The 12,801-nt window shown below is 39.2% G+C and overlaps 1 protein-coding gene across 1 annotated transcript in view; it reads left to right on the top strand.

Moving 5' to 3' along the window:
* Positions 1-8,316: 8,316 nt before the first annotated feature.
* The window catches only part of LOC308217390 (dynein axonemal heavy chain 5-like), a gene marked incomplete at its 3' end in the record, with an annotated part of 156,191 nt that continues 151,706 nt past the window's right edge, over positions 8,317-12,801 (top strand). Inside the window, exons 1-3 of the mRNA XM_080610449.1 lie at positions 8,317-8,346; positions 9,733-9,804; positions 11,858-11,959. Of these exons, the coding sequence (XP_080466575.1) occupies positions 8,332-8,346; positions 9,733-9,804; positions 11,858-11,959 (189 nt within the window). The 5' untranslated portion in view covers positions 8,317-8,331. The remainder of the gene's footprint in view (positions 8,347-9,732; positions 9,805-11,857; positions 11,960-12,801) is intronic.

The raw sequence follows: 12,801 nt of genomic DNA, 5'->3' as shown, positions 1-12,801 counted from the left end.
GGAGCGAAAAGAGCCTCAACACCCACTTACCGGGTGCAGCCCGCCCCGGGGGAAGGCACTGACAGACCGGCAGCGCGCACGCGTCGGGGGCACGGCACGCCGCGCAGGCGCAAAACGGAACCACCGCCATCACCACCTCCTGCGTCCCCCTCCGTGGGTCTCCACTGCCGATGGTTGGTGCGCATGCGCGCTGCTGTGCTTCGTCTGTTCACTGAAGCGGGGTGTGCTTGTCCCCGCCCGGGGAGCGGGAGGAAGATGGGAGCTCTTGGTAACCGGAAAGGCCTCTGGGAGAACGGTTTATGCTGGTTTAGTGTCCGCAGAGAAGGGGCGTTTGCTCTCCCCGGGGAGCCTCGTCCCAGTGGCGGGACGGCAGAGTGGGGGACGCCCACATCGCCTCAGAGCAGGCTCGGGGCTCCAGCCTGTGGGGCTACCGGAGGCACATCACTGTCTTCCTCCCTTAGGGGACTGTCAGTACTTTTGGGGCCTGATTCGAGGTCACCGAGATCGGTTAAAAAGATAAAGTGCAGAAGTCCTTTGAGGCATTAAACTTGTGAGTTTTAGTTGTAACCTGTTGCAGTGAAAGCTTGGGGTATCATCTGGAAAAGGAAGCCTGTGAAGTAAGGATGCTACAGGTGGATAAGCTTAAAATCATGCCGTGCTTTTTAGATCCATGTGGAAGTGGCTTTGCCCGACAGAGCAAAAACCCCTTTACTCAGCCGTGTCCTCACAACTTGGTGTTGTTGTCTTGTTGTAGTTGAATGCTATTCACAACTTGGGTTGCTGTCATGCCGAGAAGGGCTGTGTTGAGGAGCGTGTTGTGTCTGCGAGGACGCAGCTCGCCACAGCCTCTCCTGGCTCTGCACAACAGAAACGCTGGGGCTCAGGGGAGCTGCTCGGGTAGGATTTAGTATACGTGTTGAGAAGAACTGTGGTGCATTTAAAAAGACAAGTAGCTATGACATCAGCATTGGGTTGGTGGATACGGGGGGAAACTGGGACAGCCGAGGTGCCTCCTGGGGACTGGTTTTGTGTACAGGTTGCTATAGTAGCTGCCAGCAACAATCAATGCCTGGACACAACACAGGCTTTAAAGCCTGCTTCAGGTAAAGCAAGTGCTTCGGCCACGCTCTGCGTGTAGTGCTTTGCGGTGAGACCTGCGGCTGCCGTGTAAGACAGAGCTTAACCTGCCCCTCAACGTGTGAGTTCCTAACTGCAGCAGGCTGATCACAGGGAAATGGAAGTTATGGAGTTAGAAAGAAAGTTTTGGTAACAGGCATCCTGACAGGAGCTTTTATCACTTTGTAAACTGTTTAGATCTTCTGATTTTAAATTAGCAACCAGAAATGGAGAATATTTTCTTCTGCTTTTCTTTGCTAGTCTATCATATTGGTGCAGTAACAGGGATGAAAGTACTGAAGGTGTGGTTGGTGGTTACCATGTTACATTATCTGGTCATTTTCTGTATTGTGGATTTAGGTTGTTTTTCGTGTGGTGGTGGAGATGGAGGAGGCTCTTAGAGATGAGACTGAGTTAGGGGGAATTGTCGAGTGTAGTTCCTCTCCTGGTCACTCTGCACAGCAGGAATCAGAACAACTGAAAGCAGTGCAGCTTTCTTCCAAACCCAACATCGATCTCTGTCCACCTCTCATTGCTATAAAAAAAGGTAAGGAAGAAAATAACACTAAGAACTTCATGTTGCCTTTGTATGGAGAAAAAATCCAGGAGCAAAATGGGAAACTAATTAAGTACAGTGTTCAAGTTTGTACTTACAAATACTGGGTGGGCATGTGGTATTCTGAACGTGCCAGTGCAGGGACTCTAATGTGCAATTTTCAGCTTTATAAATAAACATGTACATATAAATAAATGCTTTTATATATATGTGTGTTTACAAAGTCATGCACAGTGCAACTCTGATCCCTTAGCAGATTTCCTAGTGTTGAATCATAGTAACATGATTAAAACCATTTTTCTGGCATTAAAATGAGTTATATTCTATAGTATGGTATGTTCTATAATGTGGTTTATAGTATGGCGTCTCTTTTCTGGAATATATTAAGTGTGATAATAGATTGAATAAGTGGGCATATGTAAACCCATAGGACCCGATGGGATGCACCCATGAGCGCAGAGGGATCTGACTGATGTCGTTGTGAGGCCATGTTCAATAATTTTGGAATGCTCATGGCAACTGGGAGAGAGTCATGACACTGAGGTGTGAAAGAAAGCAAATGTCACTCCTATCTCCAAGAAGGAAGACCTGGGGAACTACAGGCTAGGCAGCCTCACCTCAATCCCTGGGAAGGTGACGAAGCAGTTAATCCTAGATACCATTTCCAGGCACATGAAATACAAGAAGGGTGATTGGGAGCAGTCATCAGGAATTCGTCAATGGAAGAAATGCTTGACTAGGTAGACCATGAGCCTGGATTTCAGGATGGCTACAAGACAATGCTGTGGCTGTTTATCCCATTACCAAAGGAAACTACACTCCCTTACAGGGAGTTGTTCTGTCTCCGGCATTACTTCTTCCAGCCACCTTTAACCCCTTCTGCAATTGAACCTTCTTGCTCTACATGCCAGATTGTTCTTGGGTCGCAAATTACCCCTGCTGAGCCATTACAATTTTAATTTCCCCTTCAGTCCTTTAAAATCCTCATAGAGAAGCTAATGAAGTGTGAGCTGGTTGAGCACACAGTGAGATGGATTGAAAACTGAACAGGGAAACCCAGAAGGTAGTGATCAGGGGCACAGTGGAAGCCGGTAACTAGAGGTGTACCCTAGGAGTCAATACTGGGTCCCTGTTTAACACCTTCATTGGTAATCTGGATGATGGGTTAGCATGTACCCTTAGCAAGATTGCTGATGACATGTAACTGAGAGGGGTTGGCTGATACACTGGGGGATCATGCTGCTACCCAGAGGGACCTGGAGAAGCTGTGGACTTGGGCTGAAAGGAGGCTCGGGCAGTTCAACAGGGGAAGTGCAAAGTCCTGCACCTGGGGAGGAATAAGCCCACGTACCTGTATGTGGTGGGGTGTGACCAGCTGGAAAACAACTGAGCAGAAAAGAACCTAGGAGTCCTGGTGGACACCAAATGGAAAGTGAGGTAGCAATGGGCCGTTGTGGCAAAGAATGCTAATGATACTGTGGGCTGGATGAGGAAGATTGTTGCTAGCAGGTCAACGAAGATGATCCATCCTTTCCACTCAGCACTAGTGAGGCCTTGCCTGGAGTCCTGGGTCCAGTTCTGCTCAATACAAGAGACATGGACATATACTTGGAAAGAGTCTGGTAAAGGGCCCTAAAGTGATGAATGCACTGGAGCATCTCTCCTATGAGGAGAGGCTGAGAGAACTGGGACTGTTGGCCTGGAGGAGGATCAGTGGGGGATCTCATCAGTGTGTATAAATACCTGAAGGGAGGATGCAAAGAAGGTGGAGCCAGGCTATTTTCGGTATGCAGTGGCAGGACCATAGGCAATGGGGACAAACTGAAATGCAGGAGGTTCTGTCTGAACATCAGGAAATGCTTTTTCACTGTGAGGGTAATCAAGCCCTGGCACAGGTTGCCCAGAGGAGTTGTAGACTCTCTCTATTCCTGGAGATACTTGGAAGCTGTATGGACATGGTCCTGGACAGCCAGATCGAGCTGATCCTGCTTCGGCAGGGGTGTTGGACCAGATGACCTCCAGAGATCTTCTAATCTCAACCATTCTGTGATTCTGTAATACACCATAATCAGGGAAAAAGAGACACGATCTATAAGAAAAAAAATAAAGGAAATCAGTGCTATTGGAATATTAATTTTAGTCACAATCTCCTAATTTATTTAGAATAGGTTTAAGAGTAGTTCCTGAAATTTTAGTGGGTTGCTGATTAACAATATTTCATGCTCCACTGAGGATTCTATTTGCTTCTAAGGATGGGACCTAAATATCATCTTCTGAGAAATAAAATGGTTGCTTTTTCTTGGACTAAAACAAAGCTGTAGCAATTACAAATGGTGTTGTTCAGTGCTTGCAAATAATTATATTTTTGAAGCTAACTAAAATAATTTTCCTGTTAAGAAGAGATAAAGCAATATTTAAGAATGCTTTGTAATTAAAATATTTAGAAGAGAAATGGCATCTGACTGGAGATAAGTTACAAGTACTTAAGAAAACATGAATACTCTTGTTTGTTACTTAAATTACTTCAAAATATTCAAATCCCAATTTCTAGGAAAAACAAAAGCATGCAATAGATTTTTTTTTGTTACATAACTTGAAGGGCTTCAAAGCCTCATAAGAAGGCTTAAACAAGCAACAGAAGATGGTTATACACTCTAATGATATATGGCCTGGTTTTATTGTAAGTACTAGCAGTATTTATTCTTCAGATACTCCATGTGCTCAAGTTGTCTTGCAAGCTTCTGTAAGTAGCAAGTTTGTCAGAAGTGCATGAGACTGACAATCAGAATTTAAATGAAGAAGTAAAAGAAGAGGAGTAACTGGGTGACAATAGCAGGTGTGAAAAGTGACAATATTTCAGAATCTCTATTTTTTGCAGAGCTGATTTCTTCAAGCTAGTACGTTAAATTGCTTTTTCTTACCTCTGTTGCTATCGGTAGGGATTGTTGGAATTGCACTTGAGATAAAAGCCATTATAAGACACCTTTTCCCACTAACAGCTTCTGAGGCTGAATAATTAGATTTGTCACTTCTTTTAACTAGACACAGAAAGTAAGCATCGTAGACGTGGAGGGGAACTGAAGACAAGGAGCACTGAGCTAGCGTCTGCTACCACAGTATCACCTTTGACTGCTGTTCTTCCGGCAAGTGTTTTATGCTAAAATAGGTGGTGACTCAGCTAACTTTTTTCTGTTAAATTTTCTTCTGTACAGACTATTCTTGAAGTCTTCATTGACAAAAGTTTGTCCTCATACTGGAGGGCACTGAGTTTCTTCATTGTCTGTTAATTACAAGGAAAAAGAACAGTGAACCACTCAAAAGCATATATAGTGTTAGGCCATTTACATTCTGTGCTCACACTGTGTGTTGCTGGGATTTTGGCTTTGGGGTTTTTTTTGATCATCCACTGGTTAATCCTCTTTCTTTGCCAAGATGAAAAATAATATTGGTTAAGAATATTTGAATAAGGTAATTCTGCATCAGGGCAGACATATGCAAAACAAAAGATCCAGCTGTTGGCATGGAAGCCAGAGATGATAGAAGACTGACTGGACATTGGCCAGCCTTTTGTTTTTTTAATCCACGAGTAAATCAGGATTGATCAGTTGGAAGTCCTAGTTTAGGGTACTGGGAAGATAATGTAATTTGTCTTTTCTCTCCAATAAAAATTGTGATGTGTGGAGACACTCCAGTCATCCCCAGACTTAAGATACTCACGTCAGCAGGAGATTTGTGTAGAAGCAAATTCTCAGTGGTGACTTTTTTACCTGAATCTTTATTTTTTTGCATGGCTTCTAAAGATTGTCTGTTGATTTAAGAATGTTATTCACCATGTCTATTTTCAATCTTGTTCGTACTATTATGAAGATTTAAAAAACTCCTTTGGCTACGTAGATTTCCTTCTTTATCATTCTGCTACTAACATTATATGTCCTGCATATTAAACATAAATTGTATATTTGTTCCAGTGGTTACTGCATTTATAGTGGATTTGTTTTATTTATTTCCTTTGAGAAATAATTCTGGCCCAACAAGTTAATTATTACTGATCTTTTCCCTCTGCATTTCTTAGATTTTTTTTTTATGTTGCTGCCTGAAGTAGTTTATGAAACCAGCTTAAAGATCAATATTATAAAATAAAATCTTTAAGTGAGGAAAAAGAATCTCCCTATAACAAATTTTTGTTTTCTAGACAACTGGTAAGAAAAGTATAGTACTTTCCAGTGAAACTAGGAAAGAACTAGCCAAGCAAGCCAAAATCACCAAAGAAGAGAGAAGAGCTCAGATAGATGAAAGATACAAGTATTTGATATCAAGATTAGCATATGGGATAGGCTTAAGTGAGCAGCAAGTGGAGGAGGCTGTTATTTCTGATGACAAGGTAAATATTAGTTAATTAATATTGTTATTATTATTATTAAATGTATCACCATAATTTCCAGTTTTTGAAACTACTTCACAATTAACTACAATTGTAATTTTGTTTCTAGTTTCAACTTATAGAACAGTTCTTTGCCCCTAGTGGGATTAAAAAGTTGCTCTTCTTTTATCAAGATGTATTGCAGGTATGTTTCTGTTACTACTTTTGCAAAAACAAACTTGCATTTTAAAAGAATTAATATGACTGTTGCAAAATTCAGAAAATCTTAACAGAGATTATTTTTGCTATGCTTGCCAGTGGGGAAAGAACACACATGTTTATATATTGCCATCGTGGTTTACATGAAAACAGGAGAATGCCTTGTGGCATGGTTTGATACTGGTTTTATTAAAAATGGCCAAATAAAGTAAAAATCCAAACTTCAAAAATTATAAAGTGAGACAGTGTTCACAGTATTCAGAGTTTAAAAATACTAAATTAGAGAGCATAAGTATTATAGGAATGTGTAAGAACCGTTTTGTCTTCTCCTTTTGTTTTGAACTGCACCACCTACACTATGGACAAAGCAGTCATTCAAGAGGGTGAAAAATAATGCAATTTCTTTCTAAAGTAAGGTGCCTTTATGTTCATGTCCTATTCTGTGGAATATCATCTTAAACTTGGAAAACTTGTGATGTATTTCTCTCCCTTTCAATTCTGAGGAGAAACCTTTTCATAAAAAGCACAATCATTGTTCAGCTTCCACTGAGTGAGTGATATCAGAAGGTGCTAAGTGACCTTGAAATTGCCTAATGTGACTGTGTGAGCTTCCTAACTGCAGAAGTCCTTCCTCAGTCCTTTCAGGTGATGTCATTGAGGAGACATGACAGTGAGCTAACTCACCGTGTGGTGAGGCTTGTTGGAGAGGAAAACCAATTGATAATGCTTAATCCTCAGTTAAATGCAAGAATGAATTACAGATCGTTATAACCTAGATAAGTTAAAAGAACTTTGGGTGGTACTGGAAGTGCTTGAAGACTTTGCAAAGCACAGAATCAGCTTAGCTGTCAAAACAGTTTAATTAGTTTTTCCTTTCGTTGGGACTGTGCATGTACATTTCTGGGATGAATCTATTGATCTCTGACCTAAATCAAGATGAAACTAAAAACCTTGAAATTATTTTCCTTAACTGAAAAACCAGAAGTAAATGCCCAATTTGGGTTAAATTGATCATTTCATTTCTGCATCTAATTTTAACCGTTAAAATATCAATTTTTGAAAATTTTGTTGCAAAAGCACCATAGCATAAAAAAAAATGTGTCTGATGGAAAGTATGAATGCCATCTCTAGCATCTTTTACCCCATCCTGATGAGCCAAGAGAACTCATTAAATTGACTATTTTGTCAACAGTTTGATTGCAAACATATTGGAGAATTGGAGATTACTCAAGGGCAGTATCATACATGCTTTCCATGTTCTTCCCCATTTTTGGTCACTCTTGGAGACAAAATACTGGCTAGGGCAGACTGTTGTCCTGACCTAGTAAACATGTTCTTACCAAGAGTTATCAAAAATCCTTTCTTCAGTGCTCCTTATCTCTCTCTTTCTCCAGCTTGGGTGTGTGTTGTTCACTTGAGACTGTGCACAGGGGTTAGAAGATGCTGGTTTGGGATGAAAGTGAGGAGCCACCACTGTGTATCATACATCACATATTCAGTCTAGCAGGAGTTGAACATTTGACTTTTTATGAAGAGGCCTTTCTTCATATTGAAAGAGAAATATACCTGAGGCTTCTTCCACATTATTTTCTGTTACATTCTTCCAAGTTTCAACAGATTATTTTCCAAAGTGTGTGACAGAAAATTAGACGGAAAGAAGTCTTTATTGTTGCTTCAAAGAGAAGACTTTGAAGATACATCTCAGTGGAGAGGGACCAATGGCTGCAAAAGAGAAAGTTGCTCTGGAAAACATTTCAGATTTAATTTAATTTTATTTTCTGAGAATATTTTGCCCTCTTCTTCTTTGTTTTTATATTATTTTTTCTCAAAGAACAGGGCTATGAAGCTGTTAACCAGGGACTGTGAGATTCATGCAAAGCTTATTCCCCAGACAAAGCCAACCTCACTGACTCAGAATAAGCTTAGTTACAATTCACATACTCAAATACGATGAGGTATTTGTATGATAATAGTTTTATTAACCTTTTGTTTATAATTTAATTACTAGCAGAAGTTGAATGCATCGTTGAGGTCGGATGGGTCAACAAACAGTTTGCTTCAGAAGAAGTTATTTATTACCATGGGTTCTACTGAGGTATGGCTGAAAAATTCATTAGATGACATTTGAAAAATAAAATATTGAAAAAACCTAACAGTTGTTCAGTGTTAAACAGCTTTTTGCAATTCTTGGATAGATATTTAAGTACTTAGTGCATGTTCTTATAATGGGAGCAGAGGCTGTAATTCATCTGTAAAGAAATAATGATTAGTGGATTTGACCACTTGAGAGTAGTGCAGGTCAAATAAACCCTTGTCAAAAATTTGCAGATGCTAACATTTTTGTTAATGACTGCAGGTTAAGTGTTTTTCCAGTGCTTGTGCTCTTCTAGCTTAAAAGTGCAGTTCTCAGTGGTTTTGTATTTCCTTTCATATTATAATACTGCACATTACTCCAAAAATGCCTTTAATAATTCCTTTATTGCATTCAAATTCTTACAATGACCTCCTGACTGTAATGTCTAAGCATTATTCAGTGTGTATTCAGAGTAGTCAGTAAGATTTCTGATTAATTTCTTTCTTTCCATCTCTTTGGGGGGGAATCAGGTATTCCATATACAGTTTTGTTTGAATGCAGCATGGTGATGTCTTTTTTTCCCCCCCAATGAGCCTATATTAACATTGTTATGTAAGAAAAGACATAGATGAAGAATTCCTTCTTGCTTTCAGAGGAGAAGTGAGATTCATTCCTCTGCCAATTGCACCAATTGGAATGGCTTTTCAAATTTATTATAGTTGAATTATTATTAGATTTAATATATTAAAAATAAGTATTGCTGCAGTACTGACTTGAAACTTTGGCATTATGTCAGGCCATCAAAAAGATGAAAATACATGTTAAAAAGTATTTGGATCAGGCATTTTTAGTAATCTTTTAAGTTCCCTTTTAAAAAAATTAAATGCCATTCTAAAATGATCCATGCTGGTCTATGTATTTATGAAAAGTAATTTCAATATTTGAAAGCTGAGGATATCTTTAGGGTTTTTTAGTGAATAGATGTTGGCAGATTCTGAAAGGGATTAGTCAATCTCATGGATAGGTCCATAAATGAATACTAAAATTACTAGACAAGAATATGTTATCTACCAGCTGTTATACAATGACAGCAGGTACTCAGGAAATACAAGAGGAATGGAGGCCAGGAAACAGCCTAGCTCATGAGGTATCCCTGAACCTCATTTTCTTGGTAGAGATGCAGTACTGAACTGGTCTGCCCAAAAGGGCATTTTGACTTTCTTATATCAGATGGAGAAAAAGGATTTGATTTGAGAGGGATATATTTTCAAATACCCTACAAATAGTTCACTACCTTTTTAAGTAATATTTTACCATTTTATTTTCAGCATGTTTTTAAGATAAGTAATTTTTTTTTACTGTACACATGTATTCTTTCTAACCATATGCATTTCGTTCTTTTTGCAGGATTTCACAGGAACTTGTGCGTTTTTCCTAAGGATATCAGATAAAGTTGTAACTGTGTCAAATGTTTCCCAGGTAAGACCAAAATCATGCAGTTATTGCAGTCTACTTAATATTTTCTTAGACCTTTATTCACGCAACTGGGGTCAGAATGCTTTCACAAAAATGCCTAGTTCTGTTTAATAGAAGTTGTTTTCATCTGAATGAGTATTTATGATAAAGTAATGGCCTAATGATTTGGATGTTAGCAACTGCAATATTATTACTAAAATCAAGATTTTAATTAATAAAAATTAATTATTAATCAGTCATTAAAATGTGTATCTTAACAGCAATAGGGAATAAAGACTGAAACCAGGATGTTTTCTTTTAAATGAGCCTAAATTATGGAAATGCTGCATTTAAATAACTGTATCTTTTGAAATAAAGATCATAGTTGAAACTAACTGAAGCAAGGTTTTCCTCCCCCTAGCAGCTTTAGCTATGTATAAAGAAAGAACTTGTAATAGCCTTTACTGACTTTCAGAGATACTCATGTTCTTGGGAAATACTTGCAATAGAAGATCATCCAGATACTAACAACTGAGAATAGGCATTAACATTAAAAAAAAAGTAATAAGCCTGAAATAATATTCTCAAAAATATTGATGCCTTCATTTTTATGCTGTACAGATTTTTCTCCTTATTAGTCACTAATAGGTTGATGTGTTCCATTTGAGCAGGCCAAAGCTGTAGTAAATTTGTTCTCCAGCTGCAGTCATGGAAATTAATACTTCAGTTACTCTCAGTCACTTGCTTTATAACAATATTTTTACAAATATGTCAGCCAGGGGTGCAAAAGTAATGTCTAGCACCCTTCCAGTTCTCGTGTCCTGCCAGTCCTGCTGTGCTGCTTCAGTTGGATACCTGTCAGAACGGTTGTCCAAACTCTTCAGTTAGCTGCCTTGGTGGCTTCTCTCTGTGGTTCTTTGCCTTCTTTTGGCAGGGGCTGTCATGTAGCTGTCATCAAACTTTATTCCCTATGTGAGGCAGTATTTTTAGAAGCTATTGAAGGTAAAACAAACCGTAATTTTCAGTCAGCGAGTCTTCACACTGATAAGGCTTGAAGACCATTACCGTTGTCCTATCACTATAGTCCCTGACAGAGTCCCTCTCCAGCATCCTTGTAGGCCCCCTTCAGATACTGGAAGGCTGCTATGAAGTCTCCACGCATCCTTCTCTTCTCCAGGCTGAACAGACCCAACTTTCTCAGCCTGTCTTCATACGGGAGGTGCTCCAGTCCCTGATCATCCTCATGGCCCTCCTCTAGACTTGTTCCAACAGCTCCATGTCCTTTTTTTTTGAGGACACCAGAACTGGACACAATACTCCAAGTGAGGTCTCACAAGAACAGAGTAGACGGGCAGGATCACCTCTTTTGACCTGCTGGTCATGCTGCTGGTGATGCAGCCCAGGTTTTCTGAGCTGCGAGTGCACACTGCTGGCTCATGTTCATTGACTATTTCAGTTGGAAGAGACCTACAATGATCGTCTAGTCCAAATGCCTGACCACTTCAGGACTGACCAAGTTCAAGCATGTTGTGAAGGACATTGTCCAAATGCTTCTTAAACACTGGCAGGCTTTGAGCATTGACCATGTCTTTAGGAAGCCTTTTCCAGTGTTTGACCACCTGTCGGTGAAGAAGTGCTTCCTAAGCTTCAGTTCATTAACAATGAACTGGAGAAAACTGTGCAACCAAGAGAGACATTTCTTGCCTGATATATTTGTTGTCCTTTTTTTAGGCATTTATTGTAGATGGAAGCTGTTTCTCTAAAAAGGAAATACAGACATATTATTGTCTTAATAGTAATTAATGCATTGATGTTAAATGGTTAATTTTAATTGTTCGCTGGAGTGTTGCTACAATATGGGACAGACTCTTCCAGTGACTCAAACATAAAGGCAAGTCTGGGAATTTCCAATTAAATTTTAGTCTGTGTCCAGTCCAAATTCAGTAGCTGAATTTCATGTAACCTATGTAGTTATGGACTAAATATATAATGTCTTCCACATGTCTGAATTTCATTCAAATAGTATAATGTTGGAGAAGTTCACATGCACTCTGCTAATTTTTGTTTCTTCCCAAAGGAGGTGAATTTTGGCATATTTGATTGTACTAATGGAAATATCCTTCAGGGCCTGGAATTTTTCTTGTCCCAAATCATGATACCAGCACTTAAATCACAACAGGTAATCAAATAGCTAGTCTTCTTCTCAAGAACGTGTGGAATTAAGGCAAGTGGCTGCTTCTGTTCTATTTGTGCATCAATTGAACATAACAGAGGATACAAAATGATAAAAGTCTAATATAGGATATTTATGGAACTCATTCAATTTGTATGTTTGAATTTCATATAGTTGTGGTTTATTTTCAAGCAATAGCACCAGCTGTAATGCTTATGACAAAGGACAGCATAGCATAGCAGCCATAATAAGGTAAAATTGTGATGACTTTATTAAAACTAGATTAAGCTGGCAATGAAAGAAGAATCAAATCCTTCTGGCAGGACAAAGCATTGGTATTTGATTTTATTCTGGAGTCTGGGCAGCAAGCACTGTATCACAACCAAAGTATCCAGCTTCTTTGAGTTGTCCTTGTTCTGTGGCACTCACAAAGCATCGCAGTTGGTTCTGTTGCCTCCAGAAGTGCACATTAGAGGCAGGATATATAATGAAGCTCAGTGTCTGTCAAGAATGATGTCGTATGCTGTTACCATATGCTACCATTTTCTCTAACTCAGGAGCAGGAAGGGAGATTAGATACTTTTCTCTGTTCAGAGAGAGCCAAATCAGACTGAAAGAAAGGAAAAAAAAAAAGACATCAGTTCAGTGTGAAGACAGTGAGAGCAGGGAGACATTTTTATTTCTTGAGAACTTCTTGCTTGTTTGTTTCTTCTTGTGTAGCAGAATAATTAAATCAATGCACGCTTTATTTACGTTATAGTATAGATGAATGTGTTTTAAAGGGCATACAGATAAATCTTCATATACTGGCACACTTTTACTTTTATGATTTTTTTTTCATAAATCAT

The sequence above is a fragment of the Psittacula echo genome (genome assembly GCF_963264785.1).
Source record: "Psittacula echo genome assembly, chromosome: 2".
In the NCBI taxonomy this organism is placed as follows: domain Eukaryota; kingdom Metazoa; phylum Chordata; class Aves; order Psittaciformes; family Psittacidae; genus Psittacula; species Psittacula echo.
Note: the sequence above shows the minus strand (reverse complement) of the source record. Positions and strands in the feature narration are given on the sequence as shown.